The 25413-nt window shown below is 36.9% G+C and overlaps 1 protein-coding gene across 1 annotated transcript in view; it reads right to left on the minus strand.

Annotated features, from left to right (window-relative positions):
- The window catches only part of LOC104074551 (afadin-like), a gene marked incomplete at its 5' end in the record, with an annotated part of 44917 nt that overhangs the window by 9904 nt on the left and 9600 nt on the right, over nucleotides 1-25413 (minus strand). The window contains 8 exons of the mRNA XM_009574708.1: nucleotides 3849-3884; nucleotides 5717-6739; nucleotides 9414-9602; nucleotides 10031-10122; nucleotides 10381-10575; nucleotides 11621-11739; nucleotides 12245-12318; nucleotides 12477-12542. Of these exons, the coding sequence (XP_009573003.1) occupies nucleotides 3849-3884; nucleotides 5717-6739; nucleotides 9414-9602; nucleotides 10031-10122; nucleotides 10381-10575; nucleotides 11621-11739; nucleotides 12245-12318; nucleotides 12477-12542 (1794 nt within the window). The remainder of the gene's footprint in view (nucleotides 1-3848; nucleotides 3885-5716; nucleotides 6740-9413; nucleotides 9603-10030; nucleotides 10123-10380; nucleotides 10576-11620; nucleotides 11740-12244; nucleotides 12319-12476; nucleotides 12543-25413) is intronic.

The following is a 25413-nucleotide window of genomic DNA, read 5'->3' on the forward strand; positions in this document are numbered from 1 at the left end:
CCCCGCTCCCCCCCAAGATCTTTTGTACTGATCGGTATATCTTGCTATAAGCCACATGTAACACGGATACTTGTCTACTCCTGGATTTGTTTTTACAATCCAGTTTCATTTACAGAGGAAGGCCCTTAAGACACAAAGCAATAATGATATAGTAAAAGAAATTTAGTTTTAATATACTTTGTGAGGACAATCTTCATGTAGGTATCTCTCCCCCCCAATTAATTAACAGGAAATGTGCTTTAAAGCAGATTAGGTTTTCTAATCAATTTTCCAATCAATTCTAAAACCAAACTTTTGGGGGGGGCACTAATTTTCTGGTCATTATTTCCCCCCACTGTTCATGTAGTATTTGCGTTATGGGTATCTTCTGACCTTGTACAACAGGTAATTTTGAAAACACTTGCCTTTTACATCTTCCAGCAGCTATACAAACTAATTGAAGTGAAAACACCTCTAATTTGAAGTGTTAAAAACCACCATTTTTGAGCATGAAAGCTAAAGAACAAAATTAATTAATTTCATTTAGTCAGGAATTTGGCAAATGTATATTAGAGGATGCTACGTCCGAGTAAATTCTCCTTATTAAGGGCTGAAACTTTTGTCATTCCTAACTGAAAACGACAAAGATAGAGATCAAGCTCAATAAATACGGTAGAGCAGGGAATAAAGTAGTTAACCAACTCCCTGCTTGGATTAAGACCTCTTCTTGTCTTGGTTCTTAAAAAGACATTATTTTAGCAAAGGAGATAATATTGCTGTCAAAAGGAAAGACAGCTAGTAATTCAAAAGAGTTTATAGAAGAGAAGTAATTTCCTCTTAGGGGGAAAAAAAAAGAAGGCAAAAACTGCACAGTGAAAAAATATAGGAAAACTCCTTGACTCTGTCCCAATTGAGAAAAACTCTGAACATGGCAGTTACTGATCCCAGATTATGGCATGGATGCCTTTTTGCTTAGTAGCAAATATTCCTATTCAAATGCACTTAAACAAGAAAATATTTCAAACTAAATTAAAGGGGAAGTTTTATTTTCTTGTGAGCTTAACTAAAGAAAGAAGGAAGAACTAGGCAGGGTGCCCACCTAGGAACTGTTGTCAACATCTGAACCATAATAATTTCAAAAAACAGTATCCAGGTCAGAGGCTATTTTAAATATAATACCTAGTAAAAAGGCTAAAAATGATATGTAAGGCACAAGAAGGAATAGAGCAACTATTACAGAGTGGCATTTTATTTCTTTATGATTAGTAACCCGTTTCTACTTTGGAGCGTTCCCAGACCAAGGCAGGGAGCAGCGGGATGGCGAGGCATGCCAGAGCACTTGCAGGCATTTGTGTTTGTGAGTGTGTACAACAGTACCCAGCTCAAACTGAACTCCCTAATTTTCAAGACGCTAAGGAAAGCTAGCTTCCCGTCCCATTTCTAGTGAGAGGGCTATTAGATTGCCAGGTTGAGTATTTGGATTCAGTACTCCTCTATCCCAATTAGTTTTTCTCTAGTTTGAAAGTCATGTTTTCCTGTGTACTTCCAGGGTTTCTCCAAAGCAGCACGTGTTTATATTCTAACAGGTAGAAATAACTGATCTGTACAGCCAGCGTGATAGAGAAGAGCGTTCTCCCAAGCAGCAGCTTCTCCTTAGCGAAGCAGCTAAGCACAAAGCACTAATTCTTTTCCCCTGCTTTGTCCCAGCTCTACTGAAAGTGCCAACACTTCACTCAGCCGCACAACTCTGTCCCCCTATCGCCAACATATGCTTGCAGCACTATTCCTAGCTAGAAGAGGGCAAGAAAGGCCACCTTTCTTCTGAGCTATTGCTCCTCCTAACAGATCAGCCCATCAGCTCCTTATCAGAAATGTTAAGATATTCACGGGACTGGCAGGCACCCAGGAAGTCTCAGATTCCAGACAAAATTCATTTCTCCAAGCACTGCTTAGAATGCTTTAACAGAAGTTCTAGAAGAACTTTAAATTTATACCTATTTATTTATGACAACTAAAGTTGGGTCAGATCTGTTAGTGGCCCAAGGAATTTAAAAAGACAATCACTAGCCAAATTGACAATTCATGCATTAACTATTCATCACCTTTCACCAGCCTTTTAATTAGCAGAACAGCTATCACCAATGCTCACACCAGACATACAGAAAAAAGCATGGAGCATTCTAAAGTGTATTTTTTCCCTCTAGAAACTACAAAGTAATTTCTTGAGTACATGAAGTGGTATAGGATAGATGCAACTACGCCCAGAAAGTCATGTGAACAGTATGAAAATGATGAAATTAGGAAAAAGAGATATTTGCTGCGTACAGCGTTCAACATCATCTATTTCAGAATTAGCTTGCTTTCTTTTTTTAAAGCTAAATTTATGAGCTTAATAAATCCTCAACTGATTGAGGCCACGGATCCATCTTGCACAGCATTCTGTCTCTGACCATGGCAAGAAGAGATGCACATGAGCCTGGCCATTTCTTCTAGTATTTCCCCAGCATTCAGCATGGTACTAGAGATGTCATCTGGTACAGCCTTGTGTAATCCTTTCAGTAGCTGTTTACAGGCGTGATGTCTATGAATTTGTCTAATCCATTTTTAAAGCTGATGATACTGTCTGCCTTCACAACCTCCTGTCGCAGAAAGATCCACAAGTTTACAGCCTGCTTGGCAAAGTACTTTATCTATCCAATTGCAGCTCCGGGGACCAAGGCTTAAGCAAAAAAATATAGGAGTAGCAGTAAGAAAAAAATATTGATAGATACTAAGTCTAAAAAATCCATGAGTCCTGGCTTGTCCATTAATTCAGAAAGCTGACACGCTTCACCTGCTTCCCAGCTGCCAAGTGCTTAACACTGATGTACCACACAGATACAAAACCAAACACCTTAGACAGACTAAGTTATCTGAAGAATACATTTTAAAAGATGATTTTTTAAAAAGTAAAGCAGTGCTGAATATCCAAATTTATATTTTTATCAGTCATGTTTACAGTTTTTTCCAGCAGCACAGATTAATTATACTAACAGGACTTGCAAGCATTACCTTTCTTTCAAATTGGTATACTAATGATACAGAAATACACTTTGAAGGGGATATATTTCTTCTCTAGAAGACTACAGAACTCTTTTTTTTCCATATATCCATTTCCAATGAGAGCAATAAAATACAGAATTCGTTGGAGTCATAGCAATTACTGCCGCAATTTGAAAGCCTGTCATGTTTTAGATGCAAGAGAATGGTATTAACCAATTGAAACTGAAATTATATGGTAACTTACTAATTGCATGTTTATGTGACCTATTTGGAAATACTAGTTCAGAAGTAATTTCTGAGTTTACAATCCATTTTTACTTTAATGAGAAAATTTTAACACCTGTAAACAACAGGTTTTCAGCATGTGCTGAAGCAGTACGCTGTAGTATTAGGCTCTCAGGACAATTACACTTCAGATTGGAAAGGAATGGTGTTGCTAGAGCTCTTCTAAAACCTGCAGGGGTGGGGAAGGAAGGGGAGGGAATCTTACCTCACAGCTTGTTCATTCTAAGTGCTTAGTAAGATTTTATAAACACGACTGCACAAAACATCAAATACACAGTTTTATATTAGACCACTGCTACAACAAACAAATCAAGCCTGCAAGCAGAACACAACATCTGAAAGGAAGGAAACACAGGTAAAGGAGTCACCACATCTGGAAACATTCAAATGCATGCTTACAGTTAACTTACTGCTTATTGTATCACAATGATTTTTGAACACCCAAAGATGCCAAATCATCATCCAAAGCACATAGGATGGTTATTAATAATATCAGGAATTGAAATGGGAAAGAGATATTGAAGAGAAAGAAACAAACATACCAAATCTAGAACAGAGATTGCTGGCACAGCAGTCTGCTGCAGGTAGTAAGAAAGGGGAAAAAAAGAGAGATGCACAGTGAAAATAAAGATAGGTTAGACTTGTGCTATTTCAAAAGCATTTTCTTTTATTTGTTAAGTCAGCTGCTTGAGAATGAGGAACTGAATTGACATAATCCTGAAATACAGAAATGAAAACAATCAAATAATCTGAAATTTTTATCAGTATTGATTTGACTCATTCAAAACCTCAGTATTTCTCCAGAGATGCTACTTATTGCATCACTAGTAGTATAGACAGTGAAATGTAACCAAAATGCAAACATTACTTCAGTTCAAGACAACTGTTATTTTTTAGTTTCAAAATGTTCCAAAATGCTGGAAGAACTTTATGCACAAATAGTATTTTAAATCCAGCTCGTGCAGAGAAGACTGATATAATGTTATGCAATACAACTGGCTTTCTATTAGTGACACATGGCTTTTTTTTTTGCTACAGTAAAATTTTAAAGACACTGTTTGTTAAAATGGCAGTTTTACATGGATTTTTTATGCCCATAGGTAACTGCCTATGTGCTACAAATTACATGTTAGCGATGCTGGGCTTTAACGCAACCTGTTTGCCAAAGATATTTAGCTTTTCCTTTCTTCAGTTTCCAAGTTTGAGGTATCTATTGTTTTACACAGTAATAAAGTTAGCCACAGGAAAAAAGGAAAGCAATGCAGACTGCAGTAAATATGAGAAGAGTAAGTTTAGGAAATCAAGCTGCCAAAACAATCCTGAACTCAAATACTACTCAAGCCGATATCTATTTCTGAATGTCAAAATAAGCATGTGGAAACATTTCTCAAGAATTAAAAATTGCTTATCACAGAATTAAGTCAACTTTTCAAGATAAACAAACAGAAGACACTCAGCATATTACAGAGCTAGTTTTTAAGCCTATCAAAGCACAGCTATTGGTATGTAACTTTGCTATTATTCAGAAAAGAAAAACAAATTTTCCTATAGAAATTGTTTCCCAGTAACAATAGGTTTAACAGAATCTAGAGACAACAGCCACCAAGAGAGTGATAAAAACTTCATCATGCTATTCAGTTGTATTATCTTATTAGATATATTACGAGCTTTCACAGTACTGAAGCTAAGGTAAGCAAACCTTGTCAGATACCGATTAAATTGGACACCATGCAAAATCCAGGTACGTGTGAGCTGGGGCCCTAGACAGGGTGTATCCAAAACCACATGGCTCAGCGTAATGCTTTCCCCCTGCACTGCTGGGGTCACCACTGAGGTGGTGGTAAAGGTAGAGGCAGCAGCTGCCTTATGCCCCAGCCTCTATTTGGAGAGGACAAGCAAAGTGGAACCTCAGTTCAGTTCACTGTTCCCTGGAAACAGCATGCATTCAGTTTCCATAGACTATACATAAGAACACTTAGAGGTAAATATACTGGGGCAGGGGAGAGGAAAAAAAACAATTCCACACTGTTTTTTGTTCCTGATTCTCCTAGTGACTTTCATAATTTCAAATGTTTTTGCTTACCTTCCTGTAAGCAAATTCCTGCCATATTTAACCTTCTAATCCTACTCCAGCTACATGGCAAAATCCCTTTATCCAAAGGGCATTTCTTTCCCCACAACCAGAAAAGTAAATTCGACTACCAGCTTGGATTCTATAATAGGTAGCTATGATACTTTCATAATACATCACTTAATTGGTGCAGCCACTGCAAGTTAGCAATTTTTAAATTCAAGGTATTTAAGAAAGCTTCATCCTCCTTTACCCTGTAAGAACATCAAAATACTTGGACAAACCCACCGAGATATATATTTACAATACTTTTGTCTAGAAAGGATTATCCCCTTTTACCCTTGCTCTTCTTTCTGCCTCCAGTCGCTGCATGATAAGCATAGTATCCACATCATCATCCTCCTCTTCATCGTCATCTTCATCTTTTTGCTTTGATTCTTGAAGTCGCTTTTGGAACTGCCACTCAAGCATGAGTTTGCGCAGGCGGTCATTTTCTTCCGCTGTACGATCAGGCTTGTTCTGAAGTTCCTGAATCTCTTTACTCAGCATGTCCACAATGTGCATCTGTTGCTGCTTCTCCAGTTTCTCCTTAGCATCCCGTTTCCAGGGATCTGGAGAGAGGCTATCACTAGAGGACAGTTCTTCCTTGCTGATAGTAATGTACTGCAGATCTCTCCGCTCAATAGTCCGAGGCTGCTGTTGGGGCTGCAACTCTCGAATGACTGTTTCTTGAGACCTCTGCAAAGTTGAAGGTTTTTCTGATTTTACCTGCTGAAGGGAAACAGGGGGAACCACGGGCTGAGCAGGAATTAGTGGCTGAGAACGCATTTGGCCCAGTTTTCTCTCCTGCTCACGACGTTTCCTTTCTCGTTCCTCTTCCAAACGTGCTTTTTCCTTTTCATACCACCTCTGATGCTCTTCTCTTTTTTTACGCTCAGCAGCAGCTACCTGGGAAGATGCTTGTGCTCCTATCTGATTCGGAGGAGGAGGGGGAGGCAGAGGCAAATCCATTTGTAGTTCATCAAATTCAGCAGCATAATGCACTGGAGGAGGTGGCGGTGGAGGAGGAAGATCTGTTCTGATGGGCTGAGAAATGGCCACTGGAGTTGGCTGGCTAGTAGCTGGAGTTTTCCAACGGCCCGGTCCACTTTTAGTTAAACAAGAACCAGGCGAGACCGGTTTGGATGAATGGTTCAGGTGTTCTTGGCTAGATGTGCTAGAATCCACAGATGAATTCATCCACTGATCACTGTCTGACTTCCGATCGATGTACTCTACATCCTTCCGTATAACAACTTCCAAACGATTCCTCTCTGGCTGGAAAACTTTATCTCGGAGTTCTTCCTGGGAACGAGCCACACGCTGGAAAAAATTAAACAAGGCATGTATTTCATAGTCCATCTATATTAAAACATATTTGAAAATGGCTCACAAGCCGCATTCTTATTACTGAAGGTCATTACTTTTAGTGAATTTCAGCGTTTCCATGCCCAGTAAGTTTCCCAAAACCAACAATAAAATACTCTTCTCAGTCCTTTTAACTCATTCAAGTCATGGAAGATTTGCAACCTCTGAAATGCCTGGAAACCTAGACTGGGAGGAAGGCTGAACGCAAAATGGAGCTTAAGCTGAAAACCTCCCCAACTCGCACAATTTCTCAGGACTATCCCTGACACCCCCTCCCCCACATGTGAGCACGAGAGTCCTGGCAGCTCTGAACGGCAGCTCAGGCATACCAGCTCTGCCATTCAGCCTTCAGCTGGCTTGACTGAACTTTTTTCCTACTGGGAAGGCAAACAGAAAGGCTGCTGAGGAAGAGACAAGGGAGCCGCTGCCCACTCTCCTCCATTAACAAGCGAGATGACCCGCGGGAAGCTCTCATGACTACAGCGCCATTCACGGGTACGGCATCTGGGCAGCCAGGTCTAATTCTGCCTGCTCTTGGGGCATGGGTGTATTGGTCTGTGCTTTTGTTGCTTTTCTAGCGCGTCAAACACCATGTCTTTTTTTATACAAGCTGAGGGTCTCACTGCACTGTACAACCTCCTGAAAAGGAATACTGGACCATAAATTAGGCTTAGCAAATCTGTTAATGATTTTCTTGAAGCAAATATTCATACTTTGAGTGTTAGGAACTACTAAGCACTGAACACATAATGTACCAATTATCAACAACTGAGAGAAGACTAACAAAGCAAATTCCTTTTCTTTTTCCTCCGTCAAGACCTTAACCATGACCTCTAGAGAATGCCTTCTTTGAAATGAACAAGTGTATTTTTTATGCTCTGTTAGTCCAGCAGAGCTCAACACACAGCTATTTGTGTTAGACTTGCTGTAAAGATGCACCTAGCCAAACAGTTTGCTAATGCCTTCAGAGCAGAAAACAGGCATTTCACATTGGTCAGTAGCTTACAGCAGCTTTTTTTTTTTTATTTTACAAGCCCAGTTCTCACTGTAAAGATGAAAAGTATTTTTAAAATTTTTTTTAAAAAGTCTATTTTCCTCTAATTTTCAACTAAAAAGAACTATTGTATGGCGGGGAAAAATTGTGTACACTTTCAATGCTTCTAAGGAGCTAAAGCTTCCAGCCGTTTGCTTTATGAAAATGCTTTTCTGCATTGCATTCAGCCTTAAGACCATAGCTCAAATTTGGTATCTGTCAACAGCTTTAACAGATGGGGTTCATCTCACCAGTTTTAACCACCTGATCTAAACTACTCACTTAAGCTTATGCAGGAGAGAGATGCAGTCCAGGCAGCAATTCATCCCATTAAGACAAATGGGTAGAAACCATTCTCTGGAGGTACTAGCCTCCCCCTGTCCCATCATTGACAGAGAGACCCTAGACGTTAACTATGCAGCTAAGATTACGTGAGATGAAATCACGAAACGTGAAGGAGTTAAGCACGGAGGAAATTCAGCAAAATTTTTCCATAGCTATCTGCCACAGTCATTTAACTTGCAGCATTCTCCTTCAAAATTACCATCCTACTTTCGGTATGACATCTGTTTTCTTAACAGCTGAAATAATTGGGATTTGATATCTGTAATACTGAAAAAAAAAAAGGCACTAAGCTTTTATTCAATTGACTTTTTACTGAATTCACTTGCTGATACGTGTATGAGTAATCAATAATCAATCCTTACTTTGCTTCTCGGACACAATCTCAAGATAATTTACATGTCACTGCTTTTCCAAAGATAAAACATACTGAGCCTGATGTAAAGCTCTGCTTTTATCACAAATGAAGAAATAGCAAAAAAAAAAAGTTTTCTCCCTCTATATTTTTAAGTTTCTGGTGGATTAGAAAAAAAGATAATCCAGTGACTGGATTTAGTAGATCTAGATTTAATTTCCTGTATGGGTTTGAGTAAAGTCCTCATTTACAAAGAGCAGAACAACATTATTTTCTGAATTTATAAAGTTACAGTAGGGGTAAATTCATTTCAGGTCAAGAAGCATTTGCACTTTGATAATAGATGCAACTTGATTTTTTTTTTTTTTTTTTTTTAACTGAGAGCAGGGAATGCGTTTCAGTGAAGACCTTGTATAGGTCTCAAAGTACTGTTTTATTTCATTTTTAATACTTCACTTTGACACTTAAACAATGCACCCTGCAGGCAAAGAGATTTTTCCACGTAAACCTTATTGGAAGAGCGAAAGATTTAGTTTGCTCTTCAGAAAACCACAAAACAATTTACAAGACAAACCCTACTACCATCTACACCCCATTACCTCTAACGGGGAATTAAAACATCCCAGATAACTGGTCTGCAGAACATGATAACATAAATTCTCGGAGGGGAAAAAAAAAAGAAAAGAAAAAAAAAAAAAAAAAAAGAGTAGGGTTTCTGAATCCAAGCCAATCTTGGCAAAACTACAGTTGTTCTCCCCGCCATGGTATAGTTTGTCCTGAACAGCTCAGAGATTATAGAGAGTTGACTGTTCTGCAAAAATGTCTCCAGCAGTCTGGGAGTGGAAAGCAAGCAGTTTCTTTCTGTTTTTTTTCTTATATCGAAAAAAGTTACTTCTCACCTGCATTGTAGTATTGATCGAATGATTACTTTCTGCCTGGACCTGTGGTTTTTCTTCATAATTTGGCCACTGACTCTGAGCTGGACCCATTCGATCCTGAGACTTTGAAGCTGGGAATGTGAAATATTCTCTAGTATAGGTCTGTGTTGGGATGGGATAAGCTTCAGGTCGTGGGGGCAGAGTCTGTTCCTGAAAACGGTAAAAAGAACATAAGGTAGAGTTTTCTAATCACACAGATCTGTACGGAATATTATTCTAAACATGCATTTTCCAAATGGCTTATAAGACCATTATTTGTCTGGAACAGGCAATAAAGAGGTTGCCTAGTATCAAATATAATTGTAGTTATGACTCATGTTTTTATGGTCTGAAAACAAGTACGCAATATTGTACAAACTTAAGAAATCACAAGGACAACTTCATGAACAAAATTTAATAAAATCACTCAAAGTTGTCTAAATCTTTCATTAGCTGTAATAAGCAAAACCCCCACCCAGTCATTAGTACCAGCATTATGTTCAAATAGTTAAGACAGACACTGGTTTGACTCAAGCACACTGACGCTATTGATAGCTAAGGAAAGTTTAATAGCCAGCATTTTGCTTGCCACTTCTGACCTCTGTACAAAGATTTCCAGTAGAGACTGAGGTTATTTTGGTGGTAGTTCCAGATGCATAAGCATTCTTTCCCCCGGGGCTTGGAGGCTGATCTGTTGGAAAGTTAAAGGAAGCATTTACATGACTGTTAATAATAATTTACATAACTTAATAAAATAATAGTATTCACAAAATAACTAGGATTTTTCCTTTGAATAGTTCTAGCAAAAGCCTTGCTCCAAATGTTACCACTACGTTGGCATTTTAAATTTAATCCATTTTTAAAAACAATCATCCCCTTTTTGAATTCAACAGCCTTTAAAACTAGTGGAAGAGGCATCTACCCCTAAAAGAAGGGTAATCTTACTTACTTGCTACATTGGGACTGGAGCGATGATCGGCTCTGTTCTTCATTAATCTATCATCCCCTGGCAGCTTCTTTGGTTCACTGTACTCCGTCCACGGCAGCTGAGGGCTCTCAGGTGACCCATTTTGAGTGGAGTTATTATACAGCTCAAAACCTTCGCTCTTTGGTCGGGGTTTACCTGAGCCACGGCGGTCAGAAACTGTAACAGTTTGATATGTATTTTCCCCCTTTCACTTATATTAACTACTGACTAGCATGTTCTTTTTCAAACCAGAGCTACCTTGCATTTACAATTAAAAATGAGTTCCCAGTAAAGCAAATGCTAGATTTTAAAATCTTTACTTCTTCTCATACACAATCCCACTCTTGTATCAACTATACAGGATTCCTTTGATTTGTATGCTTCAAAAGAGCTTTTGAAAAGGTACCACATTATTTGGAAAAGCCAAATGTGCTTTACTGAAAAGTCTCTTGCTGACTCTGAGAGGCATATGGCATCTGGGATGGCATTGTAAACTGTGATAATAAGGATTTATTCTTTTAACCCATTCTTTTCTATACTGTAGTACTACCCTATATGTAGAAAAGGCCTTCCTTTACAAAATTATTTCCTTTACATTAGTTTACATAAGACTTAAATATGTCTTTTGTTAGTTCACTGAAGTAGGGTGATAAAATATAGTGTTGGAGAAACATTCAAGAACTTCTTACGATCAGACACAGAAACTTAAGAAGATACGTTTCAATAGTTCTAGTTTAAAAAAAAAAATAAAAAAACTTCAGTGGCAAAACATGTTCCAGGGGCTTCTGTTTCTATTTATTTCTCTCTTAGTAATTACATTGCACTCTCTGGTTACAAGGAAGTCATATTCCGAGAGGAGGAAAGAAGCTTTTATGAAAGGGATAAAAAAGCCACTGAAGTTTAACACCCTTTGTATTCATTATATTCCATTTGTTAAAATAAAAATTACTTCAAACCAGAACTGTGTTTAAATGCATCATTTAATTTTTTAAGAGGTACATATGCAAAGCATTTGTTAATGATTAGACTAGCATAATTTCAAACAATATTTAAAAACAGATGAACTTTAGATAAGAAAGGAAATGCTTCTTTTCTGTGCAATTATCTTTCTTTTCTGATTTAATATGTTGGTAATATTTGGCAATCTACTGTAAATTACTATATTTTCTGCATTCTAAGACTTATAAAGCTGTTATTGACATAAATAATACTAGTATTTTACCTCTTTGCATCATTGGGGATGGCTGATTAAGCAGGGTTGCAAGACCATGGTAAATTGCTCCTTGTTTTGCTACTTCTAGTGTTACTACAGAACCCGTCCTAGTCATAAGTTCTGCTGCCCTGCAATAAAAGCCAAAGCAAATAAAAAAAAATAACATTAGGCACTCTATTACTTAGTCCTCCTTATTATCAGTTTGTATGTCATGATTTCTCATGTTTAATCTAGTATTCTTTTTCTGATTAATACTTAAGATCACTTTGAAAAAAATTAGATGATGACTAGAAGATATGCTTATTAAACAGACAACACCTACAGGCAAGTACTATTTCCAATTTCTGCGGTTAAAGGTCAGAAGCCAAAATATTTAAAATTAGAGCTAAATAAAGTTTGCTCAAAACTAAAGCCCAAACATGTAATACAATCTCTTCTATATAGATAATCCGTATCATATATAGAAAATACTACACGAACAGTTGAACTTGTTACTAAGGTTATTCACAGGCAGTTATAAAAAGGCAAGACAAAGCCTAATGTGCAAAAAAAACGAACTTCAGCCCGAACTTCAGTAGATTATTACTCTAGCATTTTCTTCATGTAAAGACACTCAAGGAAAGCATTCTGTACCTTTCCTGGGATAGGCCCACCAAACTTCGACCATCCACACTGAGCAACTGATCCCCTGCAGCCAGACGACCATCCTAAATACATATTCAAGAGAGAAGAAAATTCATACATCAATGCTAACATGTTCTAAATTAAAACAATTATTCACATATATTAGTAAACAAAGGAACTAAAAGCATTTCCAAAGGATCTTTCTACCTTTGAACTTCTGATGCTTAAGAATATTACTAACCACATCTGCAGCACCTCCTTTCACAACAGACTTGACATATATTCCAAGTTTGTCTTGACCAGCACCCTACAGAGAAAGAGGCATTAATTTATTACATTTATATTTGATCTCCTAAGCATTCCACAAGTGTTAATCAGAATTTTACATGGCTAGGTAAACCTCTAAGTTCTCATTACTTTTATATATTCCCAAACTGGAAAAAAACAATTATGCAGAAAAGAGTTACATTCATTTAAAGTCAAAAGAAAATTTTAATATTAGGCCTATTGAACCTGCAAGCATTGTTAGAAGCAAAGAATATTTGGTCTTAATCCAAGCTTGAATAAGAAAGAAAATACATTAACTAAAACTTATACTTTAGAATTTTTTCTAATCCCCTTCTAATAAGAAATACTTATTTGCACTTATACATGCATGTTTTTTATTTTTATACCTCCATGTATTATGTTCCAAAAGACTGCACTGTTTACCTTGCTAATACCCAAATGAAACAAAGTAAATTGCAAATTACAAGAAAAAGGAATAGAAATGCTTTTTACATTCATTAGGACTGTAAAGGAGCTAGTGTAAAGGAACAAACAGTGCGTCTAATTTTACAATAAACAAGTAAAGTAGACATTATAATTAATAAATCTTTTAGCGTTGACAGAGCCAATATTTAAGTCTATTGCAAAACCATGCAATTTTGTTCATAAAACATCTGCCTCAAAGTATTCCGCTAAATTTTGAAAGGACTGTTAACAGTGAACTTACTGTGAGACAACCAACAGATTCAAGATAAGAGAACAGAAGCATCTATTCAAGCCATGCTGTTGCATCATCCACATGCTCCAATTTATAAGACACCACACAGATCAGTCTAAATGTTAGTATCACAAACCTTTAAATTGTCACTTACAATGTAAGACAATTACTTGTGATTTCATTATGTACTATAGCAAACCATGCCATTTTACTCTGCAAGTCACTTGGAAGAAGAGTGCTAAGTTTTCAACAGAGCAGTTTTTAATGGAATGTCGTTTTCTAAAATAACCCCCAAGTTGCTTTGATATTGAATATGCAAATTCCTCCTCCTTTCCCCCCGCTCAGCTTTTCCAACTCTTTTTTTTCCCCTTCTTTTGGCAGCAAAAGCATTCATTGCCCCCGCTATTCTAATAAAGTAAAATAAAAATCAAGGTGAAGATTATTCAAAAGCTAGTGTTATAGATGGTTTTCTAAGCAGGTGAAGGACCTAATTTTTATTCATTAAATCTTGAGTTAATCCCAAATGTTTACTCAAAAGCCACAGAAAAGGAATTACTTCGAGTCCCATGATTCCCGATTAACATTCTACATGTCTAAATTTTTCATAATAATTGTTTAAGCCGTACTTAAAGAAAAAAAGGAAAAAATATGCAATAAATAACTGAAGTAAGGACAATTTCTTTGTCTGGAAAGAATATACGGGCAATTAAAAAAAAAAGTTTAGTTACTTCTTTGTTTGGTTGGTTTTTTTAAAGGGCTCTAAAGAAACATCATGGTAACTGCAGAATATTTTTAACTTTATACCAGAAAAATCAGTTAAAGTTATGAGAAATACAAGTCAGAAGACAGCTAGATAAATACAATGAAAAATGAAATCATGGTTCACAAATCTCTTTTTTACCCAAAGCAACCAAGAAGCACATGGGGAAGGATGATCTGGTTGACAGAACACCTAGACTTCCAGAAGACACGTGGCAAGATCTCTTACCAGGAATTCTTCAAGACTTGAAGGTGACATGGCATAAGAAGGAACTTGTCCTTGTATATTAATAACTGGTTCAACAATGGATAGGAAGTTATTCTTTTTCACAAGGAATGGAAGTTATCAGAGAAGCCCTAACTGAAGGTGCTGTTCATCATGCACATAGTGTTCCAGAAAAAGGGCAAACAAGAATGTAACTAAATTTGTCATATAGAAAATTTATCAGGTAAGTTAAAAACCAAGGGTTGGAGAAGGATCACATGATGCTGAACACTGGAGCAATAACAGAGGGAAAATGTATTTCATTAGTCCAAATGTGAAGTAATGCTCCAACCTTGTAAGAGACCGGTCCCCATCACGGCACTGTCGGCAGAACCAGTTACCACCTCCCCTTTTTGGGAACTGAAAATTATGATGATTGAGTTTATTTACTCTGAAGCCACTTGGAATTGATGCTGCTTTTATTCAGTCCTAACTTCAAAGGATGTTAGCAAGAATCTCATCCCCCTTGGGTCCAGTAAATCAAAGATCTGCCTAATACAGTCAAAGATTAGGTAAAAAACAGCAAGCCTTTGGAAGAGCATTGCCACTTTAAACAGTGCACGTATTAATCAAACAATTTTGGGATTGTGACTTTGGTACTCAAAAATTACATTAGACATGCTATATCCATACATATCACCTTTCTTATGCTTGATTATGATTGTTAGTGCACATTAAATGAAGTTGAAACCTTCTGTTTAAGCCTATGATATGTGCACTGATTTGCAGGTAGTGATGAGATAAACATTTGTAATTGCACAAATTATCCATATAATAGTTCCTAAACTGGCTTTAGCTCCTTGAGAAAGACCTTTTTAGTCACTGTTTTCAGAGCCGTCTTCACATATCAGCTCAAATATCTGGAAGCCAACAGAACTAATAGAAAAGAACAAACAAAACAGGAACCACTATGGTCACCAAACATCTAAAAAGTTCACATTCAGAAAACCATTTATAATTCTGATTATTCTGAGGCTCAGAGGATAACAAGGATGATCAGAAACATGGAATAGCTTCCTTGATAGAATCAACTAAATAGACATGGACTCCTCAACTTAGCAACAATCAAGGAAGTGAAGGAGTACGGGATTATGAGTGGCACAGATTGGATTATTTATCATCTCTCTAACCAGCCAACAGACAGAGCTTTCTTATTCATGCTATCAGCTAGCATATTTTAAAAAGTAAAAAACAAAACAAAACACTCCCCCCCCCCCCAAAAAAAAAAAAAAAAAGTAGTACATTTTCCATAGGATTTCATAATTAACTTGGGAAACTGCCAGGAACAAGACTGCTGTAGATGCCGAAGTGTAAACATGCACAAAAAAGATAGCAGATTCATGGTACAGCCTTTCAAGGGCTTTCAGAAAAAATGATACAGATATAATACATTCTGAAGGAAATTCTGAAATTACAGAAAGCTAGAAACTAGGAGGAACCATCTTACACTTCTTTTGTTATGTTCTTTGGCTAAATACCCCACAGCTGAAGGATACCAGATTTTTGTTCCAAGTATGACTGTTCTTATACTCTAAGCCTTACAGTAATTTTTCATTACAATTTGAAGGAGTTGACATTTTACTCTTTGTTCCTTCTTCTTTAATGCTTTTATGAAGCCTATACAGTTTGTCAATGCCTTTCCTGTTCTTTTAAGAGAAGTTAGGAGCAGATGTGTTAGTTCCAAGTCATCTCACTTAATACAAAACTAATGAATTTTGAAAGCATAAAGAGTGATTTAAAAATAAATCTCTATTCAGATTACATCAAAAATCTTCATCTGCTACCACATCTACTCACATATTATTAGGACAGTGGGCTCCTTCTCTGCCTACTTCACATGCCATTTAATATGTTTCTCCCAACATGCCTGTGCTCTCGCCTATGCTTGGGAAGATCTCTCAGTAAGCATCCTCAAAATTAACTCATAAGCTTTAGAGTAATTTGAATCCAAATTCTTAATTTCTATTGAAACAGACTTAATTTTGCTTCAGTTCCACTTTCCAGGAGACTGCATTAGAAGGAAATGTACAGTTATTAAGGACACAAAAAGGATGTTAATATGTGGTTAGACATGCATACTAAACTCCAAATTAAGCGAAATTCTTGTACACATTACGTGGATTTTTCTCCTATTGTTTACTGACATTACAATAAAACAGGTTTCTCTGTAACCTGCTCATTACCCTGCTTTTCTTTCAAAGGAAAGTAAAGGTCAACATAACTAAAACTATTCCCCCACAAACAAAACAAAGCAATGACATGTGTGTATCAGTAACAGTAATATGGTAAATGTTCTTTTCAGTTCACTTTATTTTCTCCAATCATGAATAACAAAAGCATGCGTATCTGTAAAGCTGTTAGTCCGAACAGAAGAACACAACTGTAGAGAAGTTAGATGATTGTAGAAAGCAAGAATGTAGTAAGCATAAAAAGACGGTTTATTCCCCTCCCCAAGATTAATTAACCTACAGCACATTTTCTTGACTATATATATAGCCAATTACAAAACCCCCAAAACCTGTACAAGTATTTTTCAAAGAATAATGTAGAAAATCCTAAAAGAAAAAAAAATCCTTATCCATAGTAGTAAACTCTCTAGTGCTACCAAGCTACCTGTTTTTCTTTCACTCGTGAAGCAAGATTTTCCCACAATGTAGAAGAAAGTGAAACGACAGTACCCTTTTAAGGACAAAGTTGGGAAATCCTTTCCTTTAAATAACAATTTAAGGAAAATTTTCAAGGTGTATAACTGAAAAACACCACAAACCTACTGCTACTTCTTTATTGCTTCCAAATTAGCAGCTACACTTTTTAGTCACAGCTTTCAACTGGAAGAACCACTTCTACAAAATGAGCGCAATCATTATATCAAAAGCAATCGACACAAGCTTCAGTTCACCTGGGTGACAATATTCCTGAACTGAACTGCATGAGCATAACACTCTACTCTGAAGACCTCCTTGTTTAGCTCGGAATGTTATCTATTGTTACAATGCATAGCCAAAGCGGAGAACCACAGGGAAAAAGTTTTATAAGGAAGATAGTAGCTGATCAGAATTAGATGAACAGGGAATTGTGGACTGAAGAAAGGGAATTACATGATATTTAAAAATTCTGGTACCTCAAGTACATTAGACCTAAGCTTCAAAATGAGAAACACCTCCATTCTATGCTTTTACAATACAATTAAATAATCAGTACAAAAGAACAAGCCAGATCATAAAAACTGCATAAAGCACAGAGAACTAAATTTGAAGGCCAGTAGTGGAGCACTATTTAGACATTTCAGTCTTTTTAAAAAAAAAAAAGTTACAATGACACTAGCAGTGAACTTACACAGAGTGTCAGAAAAAAATCCACCTGCCTGCTCCCATGCTGTCTTGCGCTTGGACCTGCCCAGGCAGCGCTGCGTCGTGGCAGGTCCCACGACAGACCTGGCTGAAGGCTAAGCTGACCCCTGCCCCCAGCCCCCCTCCTCCCACATAAAAGCTTTGTTTGCAACCAAATCAGCTTCCTCAAATTGTTCACAGCACAGCATGACTGCTCATAACCATACAGGAAAGGGGGTTGCTAGGAGGGGGGCCTGGATCAATAAGGGAGGGGACATTATTCTTGTTAAGCTGTTGTGACAACTTTTATCAGGTTACAGCAACTGTGTACCTGTGCTAACAAATGCGTCCTTGTCAGGGATTGTGAATATATACCGGACATATATCAGGTAGGCTTTTCACATCAGACCCCAAACTGGGCTTTTTACTGCTAGAAACCCAAAAGCCCTCTTTAAGAAGGAAAATAAGAGCCAGGAATTGTTCATCTTTTAAACATAAGAACAATTCACCCATGTTTAGACTACACCTGTGAACTTCCAGTGGGAAAGTCTTCTTTTTAATGAGCAACACAACAAAAATACCAATGGAGTTTGACCTAACAGAGAATATTTCCGTTTAAACACTGCCCAAGTAATTCCCAAACGGTTTAAAACAGCATGACATAAAATAATCACTGTGTCTCTGCTGCAGCCTCAGACTCCACTATTTGGTGGATAGTGTGATTTTTAACCCAATATTTAAACAGTTTCAAATTCCTAATTATATTATAGGTAACTTATTGACTTGTCAAGCAGCTCTGAGCAGCGTCTGCAGAGCAACAGTATTCCAGTGCAAGCTGAGTCACAAAACAATTGCAAACCCAAAAAAGCCACATAGATACAGATCCTTACACAGAGAAAAAAACTACACAGGGGGGGAGTTATGAACATTTGAAATTCATCCTTATTTTAAGCTTTTTATAGCCTGCATGGCAAGTGCATCCAAAAGACACTTCCCAGCTTTGCCAAGGCCCACCCATTCTCCCTCCTAAACATAAAAAATTCAGATCATCAACTTTAGCAAGGGATAGAGATGAATAGCGTATCTCGAGTTGAAGTAAATACATCCTGTTAAAAAAAACAGAAGACCTTTACTGATGTAATTACATAATGGGATAAAAATGTCCCCATTTTTTTCCAGGAAGCTTAATTAGCTCTCTGAGTAAAAACATCAAAAGATTCCTGAAAACAATCTTCTCCATGCTTAAGCTTATTAATCTTTAAGATGGATGTACATAGCCAACACATGTGGGAAACTGAGGAAAACAAGTAGATCCAGAACTCGGAACAAAGCCATGCATTTGCATGAGATGCAATACCTGTATAAAGTTTTTTTTATCATCTTACACTTATCTTAAGAAGTAATTTAATGTTTTAAAACAGCAAAAGGTGGAAGATGTTAACGTATTGCACTTGCAAGTTTGGCATGCGCTTAAGTTTAGTCAGAGTATGAGAATAATTAATCCTAAATTTGCTGTGATTTACAGGTTGCTGCAGGAATTCTATGACAATGGCGAACATTCTCTCACATTTAGATGGAATTTTAATAGATCTTCTAATCCTACTTGGGAGGTAAAGGCAAACACGGGATACTTCTGCATATAGAACTCTCCTTAGAATGGTAACTCAGGTCTTTATCCTAAATCTAAACAAAGAAAAGAATGTATGGGAAAAATATTTGTTTAAGTGACCAGACTACCTTGTAAAAAGTAAATAAACAATGAGCCCTCTTCCAAGAAAAAGAGCAAGAATAAAAGGAGCTACAAGTCAAGAGGATAAGAAAGACACTGAGGTATGAAACGCTATCAATAAATCCAGCAATTAAAACTCATCAGAAGTTCTATTTCCCTTCGATCTGGTTTTATTGCATCTGTGTGGCCCACATACACTGTATAATAATTCTTAGTGTGGGACAGAAGAAAGATAGTTAAGCTTTCAGAAAAGAGGACTAGCTTTATTTTTGTCATAGTAGCCTAGTTTTAAATAGTTCTTACCACAGAACAAAAACATGTTCAGAAAAATTTTACAAGATGCAGTCTAAAATTACAACCTGAGGATATAAATAAAAGCAAGGAAATAAAACACAGAGAGCTTGTTAAGTTTATTACACATTTGGATGATGACGATTGTTGGGAGTTTCACATCAGTACTGTTCATAGGTCATGGGGCTGCATAGTCCATGCAAATCTAACTCTTCTTTTGAAATGAAATGAAAGCTTCAAATTACCGAAGTGGTACTCATTAGGCCCTAGTTTAGTGTAAGCATTGTTCAACAATATTCAGCTACGTTCCAATCTGTAATAACAAGAGACACTCATTTTTCTGGTGATTTGTAGATGAATTGACAAGGGACCTTCTCAAATGTCTGGGTAGAGCCTACATATGAATTGATACTGAATCTTCTGCATACAAAGTTTGCACATGAAATGAATATTGCAATTCAGCTCCCAAACACTGTAAAATGCATAAATATTGTAATTCAACACCCAAACCACTATAAATTGATCAGGAAAAGGGTTATGTGCCCAAAGAGTGAATATTTTATAAAATACTTATGAAAATTCCTAAATCAATTATTTGCAAAACAAAACCCCCTGATCTGTTAGAAGAAGAAACTAAAATTGCAGACTATATTCTCAAACCACAAAGTAACACATATAAACACTAAAATAGCAGAGGATTTCATGAACAAGAAAGAAGTAGCTTACACGTGTAAGAGAGAAAAATTAGCAGTAGTTATCATTTGTTTCAGAGGATGTTTTATCATTCCTCCATCACACAGAATCAAAAAAAAACCAAAACCCCAACACATTTAAAATATCAACAGAACTTAATCTCAAAACACGACCAAAGACTGCAGAGCAAAGCACAGTTAATGAGCTGGAACTTCAGCATGAGCTTTCAGGTCTTTAAAAAAACCTCTCTATCTCTCAGATTAATGAATTCAGACAGACTGGAGCCAACAAAAAAGGGTCAACATTAGAATCTCACCTGAGACACAACAACTTTTAAAATTTTTTTATTACTTGTATAATATAAATGACATTGATATATATAGACATATATGGTTTTATAAATATACGTTCCCTATTAATTCAGAAAAAGTACTTGTTAAGTACTTACATTTGGGAAATTAAGAACTAACAAAAACTCTGCAAACTTTCCTTTATAAATGTCTTCTAAATAAGCAGTAGGACAACTAGAAAAACATAAACTAGTATCCCAGGACACATCACCAGATATAAAGGAATTTAGTAGAGAATTCACTGAATAAACGAACAAATGAATTGACTGACTTTCCTGAAGGGCCTGAAAGATTAGAAAAGTTCTGAAAACTCATGCAACTATGGCAATCCTCAAAGTTAAAAGAGCAATTTTGGCACCTGTGGTGAGTGTAACTTCAATGTTTAGAATGCTGATAAAATATATTTGAGAGTCAGGGCACTGACATGGGGCGGGGGGGGAAAGAAGAAAAAAGACAAAAGAAGTCCCACACTAGATTCCCTCATGAAAAAAGTATCTGGAAGGTGAAGAAAGTAACAAACCCCCCAAATATTAGGTTTATTTATGGTATTTCCACTCTTCAAGCCACACGACTGCAACCTCAAAAAAATCTGGAAATTCACTGGGAGCAGGAGGATGGAAGGAAAACAAAGTTGATACAACACAGCAAAGTCAATCACGCATTTAATGCATCAAAAGAAAAAAGAAATAGAAAAATATGTTTATTTATGGCAAACAAAGGTATGCAAAGATTTCATACCTATTGTCCAAGTGGGCATTTGCCCCTTTTAAGCTTGGTACGATTCTCTGCTTGACTACAAAAATTCTGTCATGTTAAAGAAGCCAAAGGACTGAGTTGGATAATAGAATCTAACCTCAGCTTTTGAGGCAGCCTAATAAAAAACAAGTCACTTTCCATCACATCTGCTTATCATTTGGGCCATCTATCAAGCAACACATCAGCGTACAGTTGTCCGTACTTGTTTTCACAGCTAGCGTTATTTTGCAAGCCCCTCCTTGCTCTAACAGGACTGCGCCTAAAACACTGCATTTGCTTCAAAACTTACTATGAGAACTATAGAAATAGAAGAGGCAGCATTAAAAAAAAAATTACTGCCACTTCTATGGAGTAATCAAACCAATAAGGAAAAGAACAGGATAAACTACACTGATCTGAAAAAAGAAACAACTACTCCTACATCAGAGGAGTGTAAAATTGAGGATGTACAAGACTACAGTAGTAATGAATTAATGAAAGTGACAGAATTCATGAAAGTGACAGAATTAAAGAAAATATTTAAGGAGAACAGATTTTATTGCTAGTGTTGCTATGACAAAGGATGAGTTTTCTAAGACTTTCTTGTAAGTAACACACGCAGGAAAATCTGGCTCCCGTACATTACATCAGTCATAAAATCGGAGCATGCCATATACAACTGTATATAAAATAGCATTCTGAAGAACAGGAACATCAGATAGAGTCTTCCTAATGGCAACATCACAGCTAGTCCACAAGCTGATGATTCAGTCACCACAGACGCATTAAAAGCAGGCAGAAGAAATCCCGCCTGCTCCTCCTTCCCACTTGGTATTTGCCAGGACAAGCAGCCGTAACGGCATGGTGGAAACAACAGGCAGCTCCTTCTAGTGAGCATCAACACGCAGCTGGGTTCCCAGGCGAGCCACCCATGCCATGCCACGCCACCTCGGGCCCTGCCACCAGCGGCGTGATGGGCTGGAGGTGCTGGGACGCCATGCAGCCCCACCAGTACCCCAGTGTAAAGGTATCAGAGTGGGAATGAAGGTCCACCTGTTGACAAAGTGATAACCCCTTAACAGTCAAGCTACTCCCATCCTCAAACATCGTGCCCCACAACTAGCTTAGGTGGATCACAAACTAGCTGTACTTTCTGTGAGGCTAGTAATATTCTTGCAGTTTTAGTAGATCTGTAGGATGACCTAGTTATTTCAATACCTATCGTTAGAATTAAAACTATGAAAAATATTACAAAAACACTTTTCCAGTTGTTAGGAATGACAGCAGAATTGTAGTATGAAGTAATTAAGGAAAAACTATGCATCTGCAAAACATATCTGCAGGTATGGCACCTAACCAAACCGGTAATGCTCTAGACAATTAACAGTAAGGTCTTGTCATTACTTGTTCTAAACCATCATTTGCCCATACCTGTTTAGCTTCACATACTTTGTTTATCACTCCAATAAAATGGAGCGATGAACAGCTTCCAATAAAGACTGGCAGAATCACGTTTGATTAAAGAAAAAAAATACACTTCAGTAACAAGGGTTTTTTAAATGTTACATGGATTAAAAACTACTTTTATTTAAACAAAATAGAAGAAAGTCTTCCTAATGACCTTTCAATACTGATTTGAAGATTTCTGTCTTAAATACATGAATATTTAAATGGTTTCAAGCTTCACGTAAATAGTAATACGAAAAAGTAGTCCTGAAGTGAAGGTATCCTTCACTCTCCAATTATAGTTTGAATGACTCTACAAAAAAGTGTCATAAAGTTACCAACCTTTTCAAAGTAATATTCCAATTTAAGTGGCTTCAGATGCCACAACTACATGTCAAAACACTCCAATGGCTCATATAAACCATTGGAGATTTTTTTAAAACAAATAATTTTCAAGGCTTTTTTGGATTTTGCATAATTATGCAAACATTAAAAAAGATTTTATTTTAATAATGTAGATATCACATATATGTGTATGTGCATACATACACAAATATACCTTGCTGAAATATTAGGACCTGGTACCTCTCATAACATTTCAAGGATGACACACTTTCCTCAAGTCGGTCTTTTTTGTTAAGCTTCTGTTGTATTTTATAAAAACAAAACAGTTTAAAACCAGAATGAATTCCTGCAACTAAAATGTCTTTAAACAAAACAGGACAGAAATGTAGCTATCAATGCTGATAACAGCCGTCAGGCCTGAAGTCTTTTACCTGCCTACGCCCAGGGTAGATTTTACTGATTTTTATCAAGGCTAATTCTCTGATTCCAGACTCTTAAGTTTACATAGAAGACCTCTGTAAGTTTTTATAAACATCCTTAAAGGCAAGTTTATGCAACACAATCAAGTCTCAGTCTGACCTCCCTGGCAAGTAATTAGTCTAGAAGCATTTAAATAATCCAAGCTTGTAAGCATTTTAAAGAATACCAGTTTACTAAACTATGCAGCCAGTTTACAAATGCACTCTCTAGGAGGCAAAAGCAAAGGTTTCTGATCACCCAAACACTCACATTCCCTAAAGCTGCATGCATTTTGAAGGTTGTATCTGGATAAGTACATATTTATCTACTTTGTGTACTGAACATACTACATCTATGACTCATCGAACTACTTGCTGTCAGCCCAGAGGAATGAGAAAGACCAACTTTGTAGCTACTGGTCCCGCCTCCAGTGAGGGCAAACTTCTCTGGACTTGAAGATCAGGAGAAAACCACTTTGTCAGAAGAAGCAGTCTCGGCCGCCTCAAGACCAATGTAGAGACTTTGGAAAACTGTCATCATTAGACAAAATACTTCATAGCATGCCCTATATAATTTCCAAATATAAATGAGGTGAACCAGCCTACTGTATGTAAACTGGTCTGTTAGTTGTGGCTACAGCTGCTATAAGTCATGTTGTACCCTGACTTAAAAAGAATTTTAAAACTGACCCATGCTCCACATATGTAAACTTCTGCCTTCCCCTCTCAAATTCTCCCCCATGGTGGAGGGAAAAAACCAAACATTTCTGAAGTTGGACAAACTACAGTCACAAGTGGGCAAAACATTTCCAATTAAACAAAACAGGCATTGGAGATTCAAACTTTGGTGACAACGCTATTCACAGGCAAAGAAACATCCAGCATTTAACATCGATGAACAATTCCATTGTAGCTTTGAGTTGCACTGGGTGGGAAAACAGATGAAAAATAAGTGTCTTACTGTTCAGAGAAAAAAAAGCTGGATTGCAAGCTGTACAATATCACAGGACCGTGAAGCATCTGACAACCTAGAAACTTTACATCCAGTGTATCCAGAAGCTCTATTTACAAATAGCCTCAAAAGGAGTAAAGAGAAAGGACTGAAGAGTTTCGTTGTTCTCTTTAATGGAATAAGGGCTACCTGTTATTTTTTTATAAAAGAATGTTTGCAATCAAGATTGACTTGCACACAAAGCAAGCAAGTGAATATACCCTCTATCTTCCTAAAGCATGCTTCTCCTAGGAGATAAAAGACCAAAAATCCCAGGATGTTCTGTAATAGACTTCCTGAAACAGCACCAATAAAATATGCAGTACTGTAGTCTTCTGCGTATGTAATCATCTTTTTTTTTTTTTTAAAAAAAAAGCAAAACACAAAAAAAACAACAAAAAAGCTAATTATAGTATTCAGAAACCTTAATAAGGCAATTAGATAAACATGGAAAGCAAGGCATGCTGACACAAATAGCTGTAGTGTCTTCTGTGCTAGACAGAAGTGTATCAATTTGTAACGTGTTTTCTCTCACACTCCAGAAATTGAGTGCTTCTAAAAGATACCTTCTTTGATGAAAACCAAAGCAACTAAAGGAACTAGTTAAAGCAATTGGCCTAAAGTCTCATTCTGAGGCTGGAATCAAGTAGGTAACAGTTCCTACCTAATTGTACTTTTCCCGTTTCATGAGAGCAAGAGTAAAGTCGTAAGTAAAGGGAAAATGCTTCATGTAAGACATTCATAAAAGACTAAGCAAGTTTTATTCATTAGTCTTTCCTAACCTTTCTGAAAAGGAAGCCTC

Source organism: Fulmarus glacialis, unplaced genomic scaffold, assembly GCF_000690835.1.
Source record: "Fulmarus glacialis isolate BGI_N327 unplaced genomic scaffold, ASM69083v1 scaffold11923, whole genome shotgun sequence".
Classification (NCBI taxonomy): domain Eukaryota; kingdom Metazoa; phylum Chordata; class Aves; order Procellariiformes; family Procellariidae; genus Fulmarus; species Fulmarus glacialis.